The following is a 20571-nucleotide window of genomic DNA, read 5'->3' on the forward strand; positions in this document are numbered from 1 at the left end:
AGAACTGACTTTCCTTCGAGAGACTCCAGCAGGGAGCAAACTGCAAACTGCTTGCAACAGCTCCCCCAAAAGCAATCACATCCCCCCAAAAGTGACAACAACGCAGCACTTCAGCAAAGACTGACACTGCTCCCTCCAGCCCAAACAGACCTTGTATGACTGGGTGCAACAGCACCACCTGGTGACTCCTGCCCTAACCATAATGGTCCTTCACCTTCTCCTGAACTGCTGTTAAGTCTCACTCCACAGCCAGATGATGGAATTAACTCTCACCACTCAAGTACCGTAAAGACTTGCCAGAGTCCTTCATCAAAAGAGAATCAGATCCTGCTATCTAGTGAAAATAACTTGGGGGTAAGATGAAGGACAGCACAGAGACTACTTTCATATGCAAAGGAGCAGTGAAGTGTATAAAGGTATTGCTTTACAGTTTGCCTTTAAATTAGGTTGAAAGCTCTCATTTAAAAACTTCCCAAATCTTCAGAGCTATTAATTTTAAACTATTTCTTTTTAGACACTTTTGTGTACTGTACCACCAGTGTTTTTTGGTTTAAATAAAAATGGAATAAAGTCCTATTGGTTACCAAAACAAACAAACAAAAACAAACAAACAAAAAACCCCACCCTCCCAACAGCCTCCAGTCCTGCAAGGTAGGTCATGGCCATCTGCATTATACATAGGGGAAACTGAGGCGCAGAGAAGGGACAGGAGTCACACAGCAAGTCAGTGACAGAGCTGGGATCAGAACCCAGGAGTTCTGATCCACAGGCAGGATTCTGAGCTAATCGCTAGGCCCCAGTCCCCTCCCTGAGCTAGGGATAGAACCCACCTCTGGCATCTTATTTTACGAGGGGGTGGGGAAGTCTCCAGATTTCCTTTCCTCCTAGGGACCCTCTGTCCTGCGAAGGGCAGCTTCCCGCACACCCTGCCAGCAGCACTGTGCAAAGGCCCAAGGATTCCTCAGCCAGCACCCAAAGGCAGCCACCTCTGGGGCGAAACAAGGCAGCTGTTGAGCAGCCAGGCAGTAATGCTCCACAGGGACCCCTCGCCACCCGGCACTGACATGCAGCCACCTCTGGGGTGGGACGCTACAGCAGCTGCACAAGGACGCTCAGCGCTAAATGCAACCCCCACCCCTCCCAGGGGGAGGCCGCATCGGCGACGCAGGAAATTGAAGGGGGGGCTTTCCAGCCCCGATTGTAGGCTGAGCCCAGGCGCGGGACGTGGCGGCGCACAGGCTGCGGCGGGGGCCGGGCCGGGGGATCGATCCGGGCCGCCCAGCGGCTGTTCCCGGCTCGGCGAGCTGCGTTGCGCGCCCGCTGCAACCGGGCGGGGCCGAGGGAGGCCGAACGGCACCGAGCCGGCGCGACCCCGGCGAAGGCTCCTAGCCCCCGGCCGGCCGCCGCTCGCCACCATGGGAGCCACGAGGGAGCCGCTGCCCCGGGGCGCGCTGGGCTCCTTGCTGCTGCTGCTGCTGGGTGAGTCTCCGGCGGAGGGGGCAGCGCCGGGCGGGGCGCAGGGGTTCCCGGGGCTCCGTGCGCGCTGCGGGGAGGGGGGGGGGCTTGGTGCGCTGGGAGCCCCGGCTGCTTGGCATGTATGGGGGGGGGGGCCTCTGGCGTGTCTGCTGCTGCAGATGGGACAGCCGTGGCTGGGGGGGGCGCAGTGCGGCCGGGGGGAGCCCCGCCCCCTTGGCGGCTGGGGACGGGGGGGCGCAGTGCGGCCGGGGGGAGCCCTGCCCCGCCCCCTTGGCTGCTGGGGACGGGGGGGGGGAAGGCGCAGCGCGGCCGGGGGGAGCCCTGCCCTGTTGGAGGCAGGGAGCTGGGCCATGGTGGGGTGAAGGTTCACAGTCCTTCATTCCCCGGCCAAGCCAAGGGAGCAGGGCCCTACCTGATCCCTCCTTCCCCAGTCTCCCCACAACTCTGCCTAGAGACTGGAGCAGGGAGGCCTCTGCTTCCTCCCACTTACCCCTCCGCAACGCGCGTGTCTGTGGGGCTTACCCCTGCAGCCCCCACCTCACACTCCAGGGCTTCCTCTGCCACCCAGAGCCCACCCCAGCGCGGGGCAGGCCAAGGCAATGGGGCCTGCCCCCTATTTACAGCAGCACCTGCCTGTTGGCACCGTCCCAGCCCTCTAGGGCAGCCGCTGTGTGTGTGTGTGTGGGGGGGTCTTTTCTGTCTCTCTCCATTTATTTGGTCTGATCCGCATTTGTTGTTGTTGCTTCCCTCTGATCCGTTGGGCTTTGATCATTGGCTGGCTCCTGGGTTCGGGGCAGGGGGTGATGTAGTTGTGCCACATGCTAAGAACAGGCTCTGGACCGTTCAGATGAGGCCCTGGCAAGATCAGGTCCGGCCCCGGAGTAGACTCCATCTGTCCTGCCTGGGGCTGTCTGGCCGGGCCCTAAGTTGTGAATATGGACAGATCTGGGATTTTGGGAGGGGTGGGGTTGGGGCAGGGCTCAGGAAGAGTCTCTGCCCCCCCCCCCAGGCCTGCACACCCCACGGCTCCCCAACCATGACATCGTGGTCCCTGCGCCAGGCCCTGGCGCTTGCTGGTTGTACGGCATGGCCCGAGCTTTGCCCGCCCCAAAGGAATTTCACTGGCGAGGCAGCGTAAATCTCCTGCCATTCCCCTGGGGAAGGGTGAGTCACTCTGCGGGTGCAGCGTGACCTTTTAAGGAGCACAACTAGAAGTTGTGGGCCTGATTTTTCATTAACCTCCTGCACTGGGGGCACTGGGCAGGGATGGGCTTTAAACCACCTTGGCACTGTTTATATTCCAGGCCCTGGCCCGCCCCTGGTGTAAATTAGGACAGCCTCAGGGTTGCTCTAATTCACACCCTCCTTCCCCCTGGGGAGCTGAAAATAACTGCAGCACAGGGCGCTCTGGCAACCCCACTGATCCACTGCCCAGGCTGCTGCATCCCAGCTCCCAGACCCGTCTCTTCCCTGCAGCACCCATTCTCCAGGCAAAATAATGTATTGAACCTTGTGGGGATCGAGCTCTGGGGATAGCAGAGCACCCTGCTTTCCTCCTGCAACACCCCAAGGAATTAGCCCAGCTTGCCAGCACTGCGTGAGTCCTGTTCCCTTCCAGACTGCTAGAAGATAACAGCCTAGTACTGCTACCACTGGAGCTATTTACCGCAAGAGATGGGACTCAGTGATGCTGATGTTCCCAGTTTGCACCTTGATGACGACAAAGGAGAGGAGTTGTTACGCTAGGAGCCCCCGTGCGGCATTTCAGCCCCATGCCTTGGAGAGGAAGACAGGCTCGGTGGCTGTGGCATGGGATTGGGACCCGGGGCATCTGGGTTCAAGCCAGCAGGGGCGGCTCTAGGCATTTTGCCACTCCAAGCACGGCAGGCAGGCTTGCCTGCGGAGGGTCTGCTGGTCCCGCGGCTTCGGCGGACGTCCCGCAGGCACGCTGCGGGACCAGTGGACCCTCCGCAGGCAAGCCGCCGAAGGCAGCCTGCCTGTCGCCCTCGCGGCGACTAGCAGAGCGCCCCCAGTGGCTTGCTGCCCCAAGCACGTGTTTGGCGTGCTGGGGCCTGGAGCCGCCCCTGCAAGCCAGTGGCTGCAAATTGAAGCTAGACAAACTGAGGCTGGAAACGAGGCACTGGAACAATTTACCCAAGGGCTGGGTGGATTCTCCATCACCAGCAGTTTTTATATCAAGATTTAAATGTGCTTTTCCCTAAACCCTTTGACTGTGCAGACTGTGAGCACTTCAGGGCAGGGACTGTGTTTCTCGCTCTGTCTGTGCAGCGCCCGGGGCACTGTGCCCTGATCTCAGCTGGGGCAGGGACTCTATCCGGGCAGCGCCTGGCACAGCAGGGACCTGATCTCAGCAGAGGAGTCTAGGCGCTTCTGTAATACAAACAAACAATAATAATCCCAATTCTAGCTATAGCAAACACTCCCCTCCCCCCAAATAGCCTCGCTCAAACTGACTTCTGGTTTTAAACCACAATATATTATTTTGAAAGCCCAGCACTTGCCAGGCAGCAGAAAAGCAAACGCACTGATAAATATTAGATTGAGAGCCTGGTGTTCTTGTGTTTCACAGCCCCCGCTCCTAGTTGACACAGGCACCCCCAAGCTCAGCTGTCATCCTCCCGCCTGTTTCACAGCACACCTGGTCAGTTTCATAGTGGGGGGCGGGGGGTGGAGGGGAGGGAGAGCAGAGCCCAGAAATTCCAGAGGAGCTCCCAAAGACTGAAACTTTTCAGACCTTCCAGCCTGAGTTTCCAGAAGGGGAGCGGGGAGAGAATCTGCTCCTGATCTTTTTTTCCCCCATGCTGAATTTAAATCCTCCCAACCAGGAAACGCTACTTAGAAACCAAAGCCAGGGTGAGTCACTTTCTTCACCACAAAATATTCACTCCCTGATTCAAAAAAACCCTGAATGTGTCAAACTGCAACCGCGGAATCTTTTCCACGGCAGCTCCAGGCTGCAGGATGAGAGGCTGTGCCAGGAAAACGGGGGCCTTGGAGATACGTTGTGATACGCTCAGAGTGAGGGGAGGGGCGGCTAGGGATGGTCAGAAAGGCAGCTCTAAGGAAGGGCGTCTGATCTGAAGAGCCAGCCCTTCGCGCCAAGGGAGGGTTTAAGATCATGAGCCATTGATCCTCTGGCCCATAGGGGGCAGATGTCGATGTGGCTATTCCCTGCCCCCTAAGGCCCCTAAAGGGCAGCTGGGGGTGCGGCCAGAGCACAGGGTGCTGTGGCTATTCCCTGCCCCCCAGAACCCATAGGGAACCCTGGAACATCTCAAAGCCCACACGGGGACTGGCAGTGAGCACCCAGGCTCAGCAGGGGCTGTTCGTCTCTTTGCCATGACCCAGGTGGGGGTGAACAGGTGCGTTTGGCTCTGGATTTTTGGCCTTAGCTCTGGTCTGACTGGGAGTTATCAGGGTCTAGTAGTTAGAGCCGGGGCTTGAGAATCAGGACGCCTGGGTTCTATCCCTATCTCTGCCACTGACTTGGTCCATGGCCTTGGGCAAGTCACTTTGCCTCTCTGTGCCTCCGTTTCCCCATTTGTACTTGGACGATATGGCCGAGGCCGGCATGTCGAGCGTGGCGGTGGTGCCTGGCTGCTGGGATGGTGGCTGTGCTGCACGAGATGTAGGGGCTGGCACGATTGGATTGGCTGGCCAGCACGCTCCTGGCCCACCTGCGTCTGCCCTGCAGTACCTGCATCACCGTGGGCACCCTGGGAGCTAGTCAATGCACAAAGGCTTATTCCCCACTCAGGTGCCGGCCTCTGGCCGGGCCCCTGGGCACAGCTGCCATCAGTGCGTCTCCCCTCCCCGCTCTCTATACGTGGAAACCTCCCTATTTGCTGAGCCACCACACAGGGACCTTTCGCGTCTCCTGTGGTGCTCGCCCGGCAGCAAACCCCCCACCCCTGCCTCTGCCAGCTCCTCGGGGCAGGGCCTGGTTTCATTTATTTTGGCTGGTGAGTTTCAGCAGTCGGCTCTGAGGCCCCTCGGTGCCAGCGGTCTGTGTAAACGAGAATTGGGGCACTGCTGCCTGGGGTAAACAAACAGGGCGTCCATCTGTCCCTGATGGTTAATTAGCTCCTCCGTAGAATCATAGAATCTCAGGGTTGGGAGGGACTTCAGGAGGTCATCTAATCCAACCCCCTGCTCAAAGCAGGGCTAAGCCCCAGACAGATTTTTGCCCCAGATCCCTAAATGGCCCCCCCACAGCCCTGGGTTTAGCAGGCTAGTGCTCAAACCACCGAGCTATCTCTCCCAGCAGCTGGGAGCGGCAGCTGGGCAAATTCAGGCTGGAAATAAGGGGCACGTTTTTAACAGGGAGGGGAATTACCTAGTGGAACGGCTGCAGAGCCATGGGGGGTGTCTGTCTGTAAGATCCACTCTGGCTCATGCAGACGTTATGGGGCTGGCTGCAAGTATCTGGCTGATAATCTCTGGCCTGGATCGCGCAGGAACGTGATGGTCCCTTGACATCTGTGATCCAGCACCGAGGCCTGTATTCTTAGGGCCAGACTTGCAGGAGAGCGCCCATTCAGGCACTGAAACGGCCTCCATCTAACTAAATCGCAGCCAGTAAATGGCTAGATTGGTTTAGCTGGCTCCTGTCAATTTGCCGACACAAGCGACACGGCTAGAAGCCGGGCTGAAATCGAGGTACGAGTGTCTGTGCCGGAGTTAATGAAATCGGTGCCGAGCGCTCGGGGAAATCTGCCCGTTAACGTGCAGCGAGAAATGTGACCCGTTTGGGACCCAGGCCCTGTTGTGTTATGTCAGAACGGCCTGGTTCTCAGCCAGCTGCTGGGTGGCCTGACCCAGATATGATCTTATTAGCACGCATGGCCGGATGTGCAGCGCGTGCGTGTGTCTGGCTCGCTTGCCTTGCACGGTGCAAATGCAAGAGAAGGAGCCTTTTGTGCATCCTGCCTGTTGCAATCACTGCCGGCGCCGCATCCCCCCATTGTCCCCTCGGCATCCCAGAGCCATCGCGCGCTGAGTCCGATTGTCCCTGTGGAGGATGTGGCAATAGACCCGGCTCTGCGCTGTGGAGAAAGCTGGCGTGTCAGGCTGGTGCTAGCTGTCCTCGGGCCCTGGGCGGGGAAACGCTCGGGGACGGGAGCAAAGGTCTTTGGGTTGGGCCGCAGCTGCAGAGCGGAGCCAACGGGGGCTGGTTTGCCTCCCTCCCCAGCCTGTTGGATCAGGGAACTGCTGGGCATTAGGTCCCTTTTCTGGCTAGTGATTTGTTCTGTTCTGAGCTGGCTTTTCTTAGCTCTTCCTGAGGAACTGCTAAATAGCTGAGGCTGGAGCAGCGTGAGCAAGAGGCCGGAGTCCTGGACTGGGACTTGGTGTCTGTTCCTGGCTGTGGCACTTGCCTTGGGCATGTCATTTCCCTGCTTGGTGCCTCGGTTTCCCCTCCTATGTCCTGTGAGCTCTCGAGGGCAGGGACTGTCTCTCCCTGTGTGTCTGTGCAGCTCTCGAGGGCAGCTGTGTGTTTGCGAGGAGAGCGAGGGAAGCTCTCGCCCTGACCTCCCCCAGGGCTGGAATCGCAGCCGCTCCCCCGTCTGCCCTGGAAGTCAGTTGATGCCCATGTGATTCTCCTGGCTGCTGGCCAAGGGAGTGTTGGCATCTCTCCTCCAGCGCGAGGGGTTTAGCCCTTGGGGGCTGGTGCACGGGCGGCGCAGGAAGCAAATGTGTAGCCAGTCGCTGTTCTGGCTTCTGGAAGCGAATTTACTGCTCACGAGGGACTGGCTGAGCTGGACGAATTTCCCCCCCCCCCCATCCCCCCAGCTCCAGCAGTGCCCGTCAGTCCCTACTCGTAGCCCCCCCCCCCCCGCTGTCCCCGCACTGGGCACCCCCTCTGCCCCCATCCACAGCTCTGCCAATGTCCCTCTATTCCAGCCCATGCCCCCCTACTATCCCACCAGGGCTCCGCCACCCCTCAATTCCAACCCACAGCACCCCTCTTGCCATCCCAACCCAGGCCTCTTCCCCCTCAATTCCGACCTACAGTTCCCCCCCCCCCACTATCCCACCAGGCCTCCTGTCACCCCTCAATTCTGATCCCCAACCCCCCCACTATCCCACCAGGGCTCCCCCACCCCTCAGTTCCAACCCACAGTACCCCCCCTTGCCATCCAGCCCAGGGCTCCCCCTGCCCCTCAATTTCAGCCCATGCCCCCACCCTCACTATCCCAGCCCAGGGCTCCCACAGCTCCTCAGTTCTGACCCACAGCCCCCCCATCCCAATCCAGAGCTCCCCCACCCCTCAATTCTAACTCATGCCCCTCCCACTATCCCAGCCCTGGGCTCCTCTACTCCTCAATTCCAACCCACAGGGCCCCCTCCCCACCCACTGTCCCAGCACAAGGCTCCCATCTCATCCCTCAGTTCTGACCCATAGCCCCCCTCCCCCCACTACCTCAGGGGTCCCCCTTTCCCTGCCCCTCGGTTCCAACCTACAGGTCCCCCACCCCCGGCTATCCCAGCCCAGGGCAGATGCTGCCGAATCACGTGGCTCTGTGATGGAGACGAACGTTCACCAGGAATTGGTCTGAAATTCCCACACTCGTGCCATCCGTGATCGAAAGCTGGGGCTGGACCCAGGGCTGACGGGGCTCCTCGCTTGCCCGCTGGGGCCCTTGTGCCTGGACCCAGTTCCCGGCAGGAGGGGGTCGGGCCCAGTGTCTGGAATCCCAGGCAGCGCCATGGCTTGTGCTCCCGGCAGCTGTGGACTGGGAGTGGCCATGGGGCAGAGGGCCGGGTGGGGGAGAAAGGGGCTGGTGAGCTGAGGCTGACCCCAGTGCCAGGCTCCAGCAGCCGTGAGACCCCCAGGGGAGAACTCCCTGGGTTCAGGAGCACCTACGTGGCCCCCTCGAAGGCCTGGGGAGTCAGCAGAGTTACATGGCCCTACAGGCTTTCTGGGGAAGCTGCCGTAAGTTAGAGCTGCCTTGGGGCTGCTCTGGCTTACGCCGGGGGCTGCTTCGGCTCCTGCAGTAGCAGTGCAACCCTCTTCTCCCCCGCCCCCCATGCTGGATCTCTTGCGGGATGCAGCCTGGAATCTGGCCCCATCTGAAAGCAACGTAGCACAAGTGACACTTCTGCGATGGCCAGTGGAGAGGGGGCTTGGCAGCCTGAACCTGCGGGGCTGACCGGAGAAGAGGAGGGTTGCGGAGGCAGAGAGACAGGCTGTGCTGGGGTGGCTGCAGAAGAGGAGAGTGGCCAATGCTGAGGGAGCAGAGGGGGAAGCTGGTGGGTCCTGAGAGGATGTGGGGGATGCACCTGTGCTGGACACGCTAGGAGGCAGGTTGTGGAGTCCAGTGGGTGCAGGGGGCTGGGACTGGGGGAGTGCTGAGGATTTCCCTGCTATGGGGCTGAATGACAGGGGAGGGGGGTAAATCACCTTCCCCTCGGTTTCTGTAAACCAAACCTGAGGCAGCCTCCTCTTGTGGTTAGAGCACAGATCCGGAAGCCGGACTCCTGGGTTCCTTTCCTAGCCACTCAGTGTGTGACCTGGGGCCAGCCCCTTCCCCCTCCCTGTGCAGCAGCAGTGGGGGCTGGGAGGTTTAGCTCCTTGGGATTGGGGCTGTGAAGAGATCTGGGATCCAGGGCTGGAAAGGCCAAGGGATTCGATGGATGCTGTCTGTCCTCAAGTCCCATCTGCTCCCATCTGTGCTCCATGTCCTGGGGCCTCCTCCCCTTAAGCCACTCCAGTTCCCTTCCCTCCCCCGCTAGCTGGCCTGATCTCTGCCCCAGGAGCCAAGGCACCGAGGGCCAGCCTGGAGGGAGCCACTTTTCAGTAGGAGTTCATATACCCCCCCCCTTGCCAGCCTGCATCATTGCCAGGACTTGAACCCAGGGCTTCCAGCGCCATGGTCCTGGCCTCCGCTGAAGGAGTGATGCTGCTGGCAGCAGTAGGCTGTTGTCCTGTTGTGGAGCAGCCACTAGAGGGAGACAAGCAGCATGTTGCTGGTGGGGGGGCTGAGAACAACTGACTGTGGGGGAGAGGGGTGCTCTGGACTTGCTTGGGTGGGGGATGGGATCTTGGGGGTGTGGAAGATGGGGGCCCCTTGGTTGAGGGCCGTTCACTGTGGAGGGGGATGGGTACTCTAGAGGAAGTACACGGCAGGGTGTGGCATGGGACCCCTCAGGGGATGCATGGGAGGTACTCTGGGGGGGCAAGGATGATGGAGTGATAGGGGGCAGGATGATGGGGGTGGGGATCTGGGGGTCCTTGGCAGGGGTCGGGGCCCCTAGAGGCAGTCCCAGGAGATGTTTTGGGGGGTTCCTGGGAAGAGGAGTGTACTGTGGGGACACAGACCCCTGGGGGGCACAGAGATGGGGAATGGGATCCCCTGGGCCCTGCTGGGCTGAGGGATGAGACGGGCTGTGCTCTGTAGTTCCCCTGGCCACTAACCCCTTCTTCCCCCCCCCCCTTCTCTGCAGGGCTGTGTGGGGCGCGGGAGGTGCACCTGCCCCCAGGGCCCCTGTTCCGCGTGGAGGGCACGGCCATCTCCATCCCCTGCAGCGTCTCGGAGTACGAGGGCCCCACGCTGCAGCACTTTGAGTGGCTCCTGTACCGCCCGACGGCGCCCGGGATCTCCATCGGCATGGTCAGCACCAGGGACCCCAGCTTCCCCTACGCCGTCTTCAGCCCCCGCGTGCAGAGCGGGGAGGTGTCGGTGCAGCGGCTGCGCGGCGATGCCGTCGAGCTGCGCATCGCCCGGCTGCGGGCCGAGGACGCCGGCGTCTACGAGTGCTACACGCCCACCACCGACTCCGCGTACCACGGCAACTACAGCAGCAAGGTGGTGCTGAAAGGTACCTGGGTACCGTGCAACTCGGGGGACCCCATGCACACCGCCTGGCTCCCAGTTACCCCATTCCAGCACTGGGGACAAGACAGGGAGGGTGGCTGTAAACCCCCCTTACCGCCAACCCCCACCCCAGTGCCAAGATGAATCACTAAAATCCCAGTTCTCCACTTCCACCCAGACCCGTGTGTGCACTTGCACCAGTGACGAGGGCCAGCCTGCTGGTCGCATGGGGTCTCGTACCAAATTTGTGCTGGTGCAAATGAGGTACGAGAAGGTGGGTGGCTGCGGAGAATCGGGCCTTTATAGTGACTGACCCTGTACTGTGGTAGCGCCCAAGGGCCAGGCCTAAGTCAGAGCCCCGTTGCGCTAGGCGCTGTACAAATGCTCCCTGCCCTCAGTCTGTTGCTTCTGGGAGGATTCTGTTTTATGCACTCCCCATAGTCTGGATCATGCCAAGTCCTGCCCACCGTGTAAATTACAGCAGCCTTGAGGTTGCTCTAACTTACACTCTGCTACCCGGGCCCCATGTGCGCCCTGGACAGTCCCCTGATCTGCCCCCTATGCTAGGACTGGTAACAGCCTGGGGCGTTGGGGGCTGACCTGGTGCTGAAGCCTCTGGCTAGGGTAACGAGCAGCCCTGTTGTCTAGTGTCCAGGGCTCAGGCACTCCGTGCCTGGCCACACCTAGAACAACGAGTCTGCATAGACCCTCCCCAGATACCAGTGCTGATTACCCCACGCAGCCCAGCTTCTGCCGCTGGCCCCATGTGAATGGGGAGCGTGAGACTCAGACATACAGGGCCTGGTTCTCAGCCACATTGCGGCCCCTCCGTGCTTCTCTGGCAGGGTAACGGGGCCTTAGGGTGGGTGGGAGCAGCTCGCCGTAGGAATCTCCTGCGTGGCAGCCTCCCTGGCCGGTGTGGAGTTGCTGTAGAGGCTCAGGGCTTTTTCCTTTCCTGTAAGAGAGCAACTTGTGGGAATCCCCTGCACCCACAGGCCAGGAAACGCAGCATGGGCGGCTGACATGACATCGCCCCTCTGGAGCTTGTTCTTCAGAAAGGGGAACCGTGGGGAACCCCGCAGTTCCTCATACCCTGAGCCTGGCCAGGATCCAGCTGCACCTTGGGATGTTTCCACTTGGCTGGGCTCTTTGGATTAGCCCGTTGGGGTCTTCCCAGGGGACCAGCGAGCTCCTGAGCGGGAGGGGCTGGGAGACATGCTGCAGCCTTCGCAGAGCAGAACAGGCCCCAGCAGGGGAAGTATTTTTGTGGGGCGAGAGGGGTGTGGGTTGGGGTGTCTCTGGGGCACAGCAAACACACAGCAGATCCAGGCATGTCCAGCTGACCAGCCGCTCCCCCACCCCCCACTTACACCTCACGCTCTCCCTGCCTGGCATGGGTGGGTGCACAATGGGGTCTTTCACCTCAGCGAGGCCCAGGGCTCTGGCTCTATCTGCAGACCCGGGCAGCTCCCCACCAGCTTCAGCCCTGCCCTGAGGGGGCCCCCTTGGGCAGGAGGCAGCCGTGTGATCGCCCCAGGGCCGGGCAGCCTGAGCCCCAGTGCTGGGTAGGGGAGTTGGGCTAGCGGAGGCTCTGTTCTGCCATCCAGAGTGTGGGGGGGAAGCCGGGGGCAGCCCAATCCTGCCGGGTGCCATCAACATCCACGCGGGCTGCTGGGCCAGAGAGAGCAGCTTGCAAACCTGCACCCTGGCTCGGCGGCTGCCCTCGGGAGCTGAGTGCTCGGCCCTAACAGGATCAGGCCCCTTGTGGCTACAACCCAGGGCTCTGCCCAGTGGCGCCCCCTGGGGGTGAGAGTGGAATTCGGGCTCCATGGCCCATTGGGACCTCAGTGCCCTGCAGAGACTGGAGCAGGGGCTAGTGACTGAGCAGTTCTGGGCAGGGGCGGCTCCAGGCACCAGTGCACCAAGCGCATGCCGGGGGCGGCGAGCCACGAGGGGCGGCCTCTGGGCCGCTGTGAGGGCGGCAGTCAGGCAGCTTTCGATGGCGCTTCTGCGGGAGGTCCCCAGGTCCCGCGGCTTCGGCGGCAATTCGGCAGCGGGGACACCGAAGGCGCGGCACCGGCGGACCGCCCGCCGGCGCGCCACCGAAAGCTGCCGTGCTTGGGGGTGGCAGAAACCATGGAGCCGCCCCTGGTTCTGGGACTCCCTGCCTGGTGTTGGGGTAGCACACGCGCACACACACACACGCTTTCCCCTAGTGGTGGAGCAGAGGGGTCGTCCCTGGATATCCGTGACCAGCAGGACAAGGCCTTGCCTGACCCTGCTCACATCTCTCTCTCTCTCTCTCTCTCTTCCCCCCCCTTCCTTCTCCCCTGCACCCTGCAGTGATCCCTGACATGCTCTGGGTCTTGGCCCCCACAGCCAGGCCCCCTCTGCGGGGCCGCATGGCTGGCACTTCCCCGCTGCAGCTCAGCTTGTCGGAGGGCCAGGAGCTGCAGCTGAGCTGCACGGCCCAGAGCCAGACGCAGCAGCACACCCATCTCTCCGTCTCCTTCGGGGTGTCGGCCCCGGATGCCCCCGTGGGGCGCCAGACGCTGCAGGAGGTGGTCGGGGTGCGGCGTGACTTCGCCGTGGAAGCTGGCGGGCGCTTTGCGGACCGGTACCGGGCTGGGGAGCTCTCGGTGGCCAAGGCAGGCAGTGAGCAGTACAAGCTGGCGATCGGGCAGGTGCGCCTGGGGGACGCGGGCACCTACCACTGCACAGTAGGCGAATGGATCCAGGACCCTGACAGCAGGTGGCAGCTGATCACCGAGAAGCGGGCAGCGCTGGCCCAGGTGACTGTCCAGTCCATTGGTGAGTCCTGGCCAGCTCCGCCCCCAAGCCGCATCCTGTGTCGGTGCTCGCAGGGCTGGGCTCCCATGAGGAGAAGGGTGGTATGGGGCAGCAGGGCATTCGCTGATGCTGTCAGGCAGGGGGGATCGGTCACCGGCTCTGTGGGAACTGCTAGCCCTGAGCCTGTCGGGATCTCGCCTCTTGGTCTGTCCTCACCAGCAGGGACCGCATTGCCCGTTGTCTCTTGTCTCGGCAGTCTTTCGCTCCAGTGCAAAGTGAGCACAATCAGAGCAGTCGTGTTTGCACGGTTGCCGTGCAAGTGACCAAGTGGGGCCAGGTGGCAGGGAATTGGACCCTTGGCTTGAGGGAGCTGGATTCTCTGGTTCCCCTGGCTGGCTGCACAGGTTGAGGGTTGTGTGAGGGGCTCGGCAGTTTGGCAGGGAAATATTGTGCCACCCTCCCCACACACCCCCCCCCCCCCCGGGCAGCAAGTGAATGCAGAATTCTTCTTCATCCCCTGCCCCGCATTGCTGTGTGGCTGTTAAACAGCAGCCATGCTCCACCCCAGAGGTGGCTACTTGTCAGTGCTGGGAGAAATGATCTCTGGGCATGGGGTCCTTTGGGGTGGGGCGGGGCAGTGCCGACGGGGCTGTGTGGATGCTCTCACTCCCCCGTTCTCTCTTTGGTTCTGTTTCAGCGAGCCAGCTGGCGGTGTCGGCTGGCCCACCCGAGGTCCGGCTCAGCGCTGGAGACGCCCTGGAGCTTCTTTGCAACCTGTCAGGCCCTGTGCCCCCTGCACCCCACGAGGTGTACGCCGTGAGCTGGGTGGTGGGCGAGGGGGACGGGCTGCTGGTGGCACAGCTGGACACGGACGGGGTGGCCGTTGTTGGGGAGAGCTATGCCAACAGCCAGGTGGGCCGGCGCCAAGTCTCGCTGCAGAAGCTGACACCCACCCCAGGCTCCTACCGGCTGCGGATCGAGTCGGCCCAGCCAGGGGACGAGGGCACCTACCGCTGCGTAGCCCAGGCTTACGTGCGCTCCCCTGATGCCCGGCTGCGGGAGGTGGCCAGCAGCCGGTCGCAGGGGCTGAAGGTGCACATGAAATCAGAAGGTACAAGAGTTGGAGTGGGAGTTGGCATGCATTTGGGGGCCCCCCTCTGCACCCCTACTCCTGCCATCTGCCCTGTGCCCCTGGCCATGCTGATTCCTATTGCTCCAACAGGGTGTGATTGGCCTGGGTGTGAGCACCCCACAACCAGCACTCCTGCCCTGCTCCCTACAGTGTCCCCTGCTGGGGGAGGCCGGGGCTGGAGTATCTAGGAGCTCCCCCATGGCTAGTTCTCCTGCTGTGCTCCCTACAGTGCCCCCTGCTGGGGGATGCTGGGGCTGCAGTATCTAGATGCTCCCCCATGGCTAGTTCTCCTGCCCCGCTCCCTACAGCGCCCCCTGCTGGGGGATGCCTTAAGAGCAACTTTGTGTTGTTTTTTAGATGTTCCCTCCTCTCCGCATTTCCATGTGTGGCCCCAGCCCCTTGGCCTCCGACGGCGTCAGGGTTCAGCCAGTGGGGGGTGTTTGGACCCTGCTGGGCCTGGGGATTCAGCGTCTGGGCCCTGGGCCATAGCTTTGGTGCATTAACTCCTGCTGCCCTTGTCTCTCCCCTGCAGCCGTGGTGGTGGAGGCCTACGCATGGCTGCCCATCCCCGCCACCTACCGCGGGGACACGGCCGAGCTGCTGTGCAACATCTCGGTGGAGTCGACCCAGGCCGTCCACGTGGCCGTCAGCTGGTGGGTGGTGGGGGAGGAGGAGCCCCAGGGCCGGATGGTGGCGTCTGTGAGCCGCGAGGGCGTGGCCAAGCTGGGCCGCCGGGCGTCAGGCGGGGACATGAGTCTGGACAAGGTGGGGCCGCAGTCCCACCGGCTGCGGCTCCATGGGGTGCAGCCGTCCGACGAGGGGAGGTACCACTGCGCCGTCACCTCCTGGGTGCGCTACCCCGATCGCAGCTGGTACAACGCCGGGGCCGTGAAGTCCAACTCCGTCGCCGTGTATCCCTACGCCCGGGGTGAGTTCTGCGTGCACCGCCTCCCCCTAAATCCCCGTGTATCCCTACGCCCTGGGTTAGTGCTGCTGTGACACACACACACACACACACACGTGAGTTCTGTGTGCTCTGCCTGCCCCCCACCCCCACTCCGTTTATCCCTACACCACGGGCGAGTGCCGCTTGGCGCTGTCCATTCCTCATGTATCCCTACGCCCGGGTGAGTTCTGCGTGCACTGCCTCCTCTGCATATCCCTACGCCACGAGCAAGTGCCGCTCGGCACGGCCCATTCCCCGTGTATCCCTACACCCTGGGTGAGTGCCGCTGTTCTCCCCCACCCCCGTATGAGCATTGGTGCATGCTCCTCCTCCCCCCGGGTATCCTTGCTGAGTGCTGCCCCACAGTGCGCCATGGGTCTGTCCAGCCTGCAATCAGCTCTGTGACAGCAGATGCTGCTGTGGGGCTGGGAGGTGGCTGTGGGCAGGATGGGATTGGCTTTGTGCCCCGTGCCGGAGGGCGGCCTAGCTAATCCCCCTCCCGCCACCCGGCTTCTCTGCCAGCCCTCCGGCTGATGGCCCCCAGGCCCGGCTGCTTTACGCCCCCTCCAGCGCCAGGTCTGACAGGCCTCTCTGCTCTCCCCTCCAGCCATGGATACCCTGTTCATCCCCCTCATCGTGGGCATTGCCAGCGCCCTCTTCACGGGCATCGCCATCCTCGCCACCATCACCTGCTGCTTTATGAGGCGGCTCCGCAAGAGGTGAAGCGCGTAGGAGAACGGCCCCAGGGCGCTGCAGGTGAGTCGGCCTCTGTGCTGGGGGGATGCCACAGAGCAAATCCGGGCTCCTCTCCCCCAAGGGCTTTGTTGTGTGCCCAGGTTTTTCTTGGGCAGCAGATTTACTTCCTCTGGCGCTAGGAGAACTGGCACTGCCAATATGGATGAGGCTCTGTGCACCCTCTGAAGGGACACGGGTAGAGATGATCCCATAGGAAATGCTGCATCCGTGATCCTTCTTGGGGCAGCTCTGCTCCATATTGGTGGGGGTTCCTTGATGCCTGACACACAGCAAGACCCCCTTCTCCCCCCCCAACTTGTGCCCAGCCCTGCCAAACACAGTGTGAAGTCCCAAGGGAGCTCCAATCCAAGCCCCCTTGAGCCAAGCTTTCAGGGGGTGTGAATCAAAAGCAAATAAATGATTTGCATCAAGTGCTGGTCTTGGGTCTGTTGTGTTAGTTTCAGATCACACCACAGGCAATGTTGGAGAAATCGGAGACTAAACAGATTTAGTCTGCGTGTGGATAGGAAGGTGGGTCTGAGTGTCAAAAGCTGGCCCTTAAATTTGTGTGTGTGTCTGCCCTCTACTGGATGGATTCAGATCTACTCCACTGTGTGTCATAAGCCCTGTACTGCAAACAGCTAATGGAGATTCTCCTTTAGCTCCAGTGGCAGGGTTCTGGGTTCTGTTTAGAAATTTTCTATCAGAATGCCTTTTTGACGGAAAATGTAGTTGCCACAAAACCAAATGTTTCTATGGAAAAACTTTGATTTTGCTGAAACTTTTGGGTTTTTTTCCCCATCATATAAATCTCAACAAAATACTTTGTTTTGGGTCCACTTCCACCTGAATGGAAACATCTTGGTTTGTTGAACTGAACCAAAATGTTTTGTTCTTTCTTCCAAATCAGTTCAACATCAAAGTGCATCTTCCTGTGCTGCCGCAATGCCTCATGGGAGTTGTAGTTCAGCTACAGAGCCCGCCCAGAGGGAAGAATGGGGACACGAGGCACCTGAACTACAACTCCCATGAGGCACCGCGGTGGCATAAGACGATGCCGTTGAATATTGAACTGAACTGAAACAAAATGTTTTGCCATTTCTTTGAACTTCTGTGAAAAACTTCAATATTTTGACGACCTTCTCCTGATTCAGGACCAAACACAGCTGAACTATTAGTATTTCCCAGGGGATGAAATCTTTTTCCCTGCCCAGGTCTCATTCTAACCCAGCTGGCCTTGATTCTTTGGGGTTTCCTTGTCCAGCTGCCCCCTGATCCCACCCTCTCTCTCTCTCTCTGCAGGTGCCTGCTCCATCTTGCTTTCCCACCAGCCTTCACTCAGGCCACTGGGCTCCCTTTTTCCCCCCCGCTTGTGACTTTTGACCTCCCACCTCCTTGGACCAGCTTAGGGAGCATTTCAGCTCCTCGGACTGCACACTGGCTTCCTCCTTCATTTCAGTCATTCCATTTATTTTTTTCTACACTCAACCCAGATCCAGGCAAGCCCCTGGTGGGAGATGGGAGAGACCCTGGGTCCTGCATCAGGGCCAGACGTTGCCATGCCAAGAAGTCGATGCGTCCGTCTGAGACAGCCAGGCTGGAGAGGTCCATCCCTGCAGGACATGAGGGACAGTGGCACTGCCTCATCTGCTCCTGGACTCGCTGCTTACCCTGTCTCTGTGTCCCAGGGTGGGAGCGTGGGGGCTGCATTTCCCTTGCTGCCAGCATCTCTACATCCTCCACCCCCTCTGTCCGTAACCCCTGTTCTCCCCTCCCCTCTCTCATGTGTTTTGGCTCGGTGAGGGCTGTCCTGTGGATCTAGATATGTGTGGACTCTGCCCCTGCAGTGTGCGCAGAGAAAGGGTGTATCGTTCCCTAGGGGAGGGGCCCAGAGGCATTGTGCTCTGGAGAATCTGAGACTTGATCTACTGGAGACCTCAGAATCAGTAACGTGCTTGTAGCCTACAACGTGGACAACAGCCTGTTACTGCTGCCAGCTGAGGGAACTCCTCCTCTAGCCGGAGCAGTAGAGCCTTGGGCTTTGAAGCTGAAGGTCCTGGGTGCAAAACCCTGCTGATGACCCATGCTGGGGTCATGGTTGGGTGACCTGAGAGAGGGGAGGGGTCTGCCTTTGTGTAAGAGGAGAGAGGGACTCTAATGCCAAAGGATGGGGGCTCAGACCTTCCCTGGTCCCCCCTCCCCTTTGGGGTTTTAAATGCACCTCAGCTCTGCCTTCAGGAATAGCCGAGTACTCAGGTCCCTTTGCAGCCAACGGGCCCGATCCTGCCCTGTCCCTCATGCTCACTGCACCTGTGCTCTCAGGCTGATCTGATGGCATTTTGCACTGACTGTGAGAAATCCTGGCCCCCCTGAAGTCAATGGAAAACCCCCCATGATCTGCAGTGGGGCCAGGATTCCAGCTGTGGTGGAATCCGACTCAGGTGTTTCTGTTCAAGGGACACACGTAGCAATGGCCACGGAGTCCGGGTTTGTTAAAAAGATCCGAAAACCTCATCGCGGTGGAGATGGGCTAACACAATTGGTGGCAAGTTTTTATTAATGGCACCGTCTCCCAGGTCCCTGCAAGAGGGAAAGTGCCCAGGCTGGCGAGAGACATGCCAAGCCGAGGCGCTGTGCGGAGGGGGAGAACCGCCGCTGGCATTGCTTGTCCTCTCTCCTCCCGGGTGCTGGGGAGGGGCCTAGAATGCCGGGCTTTAGAAAAAGAGCGGTTGGGTTTGATGTTGTGGTTTTAATGTAACAGGCACACGACAGCCGGGATTTTCCAAAGCTGCCTGGAATGTCGCTGTTTAAAACCAGGGCAATCGGCCGTGCGCGTTCCTGACACGGTTTAGAAAAACCTCTGCCCACATAATGGTCATTCCTGTGGCCGGTCTTGGCGCAATGGGGAGTCCCCCCAAATTACCCTATCAGACGAGCACAGAATCGCGTGGGTTGGGGAAATAACACGTTTTTACAGATAAGCACTATATAGAGACAACCACTGTACATAGATGTACAAATTATTAGTCTCTTTTTAGAGAGATAGGATCAGATCCTTATCTGGTGTAAATCAACATAGCTTGGCAGGATCGAATCCTTGCTGTAAAGGGCCGAGCACTCTGGCCCTGGTGCAGCAAAGCCCTTAAGCATCTTCTTAACTCGAAATCGGCCACTTGTTCCATTGAAGTCAGTGGGAGCGCTCCTGCGTTTAAAATTAAGCACCCGCTTTGCTCAGTGAGGGTCTCTAACCCCAGCAGAGGATCTGATCCTGTCTATACACATCACTCTACAGAGCTCTAGATATATTTAGTAATGACGGGGTGGTGTAAAATCCCTAGAGATCATCCCAAACCTTTATAACCATTTTATGTTGCAGATTTGAGAGGGAAACCGTTTTCCGAAGCTCAGGGTCGATGTGGAATGTTTCTAGAAAGTCTGTTTTATAATTGGATAGTAACCCAGCCTGTGGACAAACTTGGTGTTGCTGGGTGGCACAGGAGGGGTTAATGCCTGATTTTTTTTTTCCAGCTGTGGAGAGCACAGTTCAGATTTGGTTTAAGTCACAAAGCCGCAATTCAGCTTGACCGACTGTTTGGGGGAGCTTGGGGAGTGGAATGGGGGAGGGGTTAACGGGTCGGGGTTCATGTCTGCAAATCCCAGAGCCGTGCTAGGCCTCTTGCCTTCAGGTTTAGTTACTGATGATTCCTGCAGACCCCAAGTCTCTCCGGTGGATCTAATCTGTTGCCATGGAAATCCTGGCTCATGTTGGGAGCAGGGCGGGTGTGGGGGGGGGGGTGGACTCACTTTTCATTAATGTGATGTGATGTCACAAGGAGGTTCCCGCCCCAGTAAAGAGCATTTCCTTGTATAGTTTCCCAGGGCCTCCCTGTAACTCCACACTGCTGCACAATGGCCTTTTATAGTCGCGGGCTGGACTAGATGGGGCAGTGGGGGGAACCCCCTGTGGGGAAGCCAGGGCCCCCATGGTAGGGTTGCCAACAGTCTAATCACACAAACTCAAACACCCTTGTCCCACCTCTTCTCCAAGGCCCCGCCCCACTCACTCCATCCCCCCCCTCTCTGTCACTCGCACACTCACTTTCACCGGGCTAGGGCACGGACTTGGGGTGCAGGCTTTGGACAGGGGCTGAGGGGTTCGGAGTGTGAGAGGGGGCTCCAGGCTGAGCCTGGGGCGGGGAGTTGGGGTGCACGAGGGGGTGTGGGGTACAAGCTCTGGGAGGGAGTTTGGGTGTTGGTGGGAGGTTGGGGTGCGGGAGGGGGTGTGGCTCAGGGCTGGGGCAGGGGATTGGGGTGCAGGAGGGGTACAGGCTCCAGACAGGCAGCACGTATCTTAGGTGGCTCCCGGGTGGCAGCATAGCGGGGCTAATGCAGGCTCCCATCCTGCCTTGGCCCCACACCGTTCCCAGACACGGCCGGCCTAAGCCCAGTGAAATGGATCCAACCCTGGCGGTTTCACTCGCGGCCCAAAGTCGCTTGCAATTTCCTGCTTTAATGAGGCTTCCTGTAATACCCTGGGATGCAGAATCCAAAGGAGGGCACTTTGTTGAGTGGTTAAAGCCGGAGACTCCTGGGTTTTATTTCATTTGCCACCACTGCCTCATGGAGTGGCCTGGGGTGAGTGTCAGAAAAGCCCC

At 60.0% G+C, this 20571-nt stretch overlaps 1 protein-coding gene across 2 annotated transcripts; it reads left to right on the forward strand.

Moving 5' to 3' along the window:
• Positions 1 to 894: 894 nt before the first annotated feature.
• Positions 895 to 20026, forward strand: IGSF8 (immunoglobulin superfamily member 8). 2 transcript variants are annotated; one of them, XM_044992027.1, is made up of 7 exons: positions 895 to 1475; positions 9942 to 10317; positions 12657 to 13124; positions 13801 to 14214; positions 14768 to 15163; positions 15789 to 15937; positions 17219 to 20026. In XM_044992027.1, the coding sequence occupies exons 1-6, from the start codon at positions 1029 to 1031 to the stop codon at positions 15902 to 15904; spliced, it is 2217 nt and encodes a 738-aa protein (XP_044847962.1). In that variant the 5' UTR covers positions 895 to 1028; the 3' UTR covers positions 15905 to 15937; positions 17219 to 20026. The 2 variants fall into 2 exon arrangements, with proteins under 2 accessions (XP_044847962.1, XP_044847963.1); XM_044992028.1 differs by having other exon boundaries at positions 17410 to 20026.
• Positions 20027 to 20571: the final 545 nt, after the last annotated feature.

Source organism: Mauremys mutica, chromosome 17 (assembly GCF_020497125.1).
Source record: "Mauremys mutica isolate MM-2020 ecotype Southern chromosome 17, ASM2049712v1, whole genome shotgun sequence".
Lineage (NCBI taxonomy): Eukaryota > Metazoa > Chordata > Testudines > Geoemydidae > Mauremys > Mauremys mutica.

Excerpts from the sequence above, each read along its gene's own strand:
- IGSF8 (XM_044992027.1), top strand. The coding sequence starts at position 1,029 with ATGCTCCACAGGGACCCCTCGCCACCCGGCACTGACATGCAGCCACCT. Across the intron at positions 10,318-12,656 it reads CAGCAAGGTGGTGCTGAAAG|TGATCCCTGACATGCTCTGG; the intron begins GTACCTGGGTAC and ends TGCACCCTGCAG. Across the intron at positions 13,125-13,800 it reads GGTGACTGTCCAGTCCATTG|CGAGCCAGCTGGCGGTGTCG; the intron begins GTGAGTCCTGGC and ends GTTCTGTTTCAG.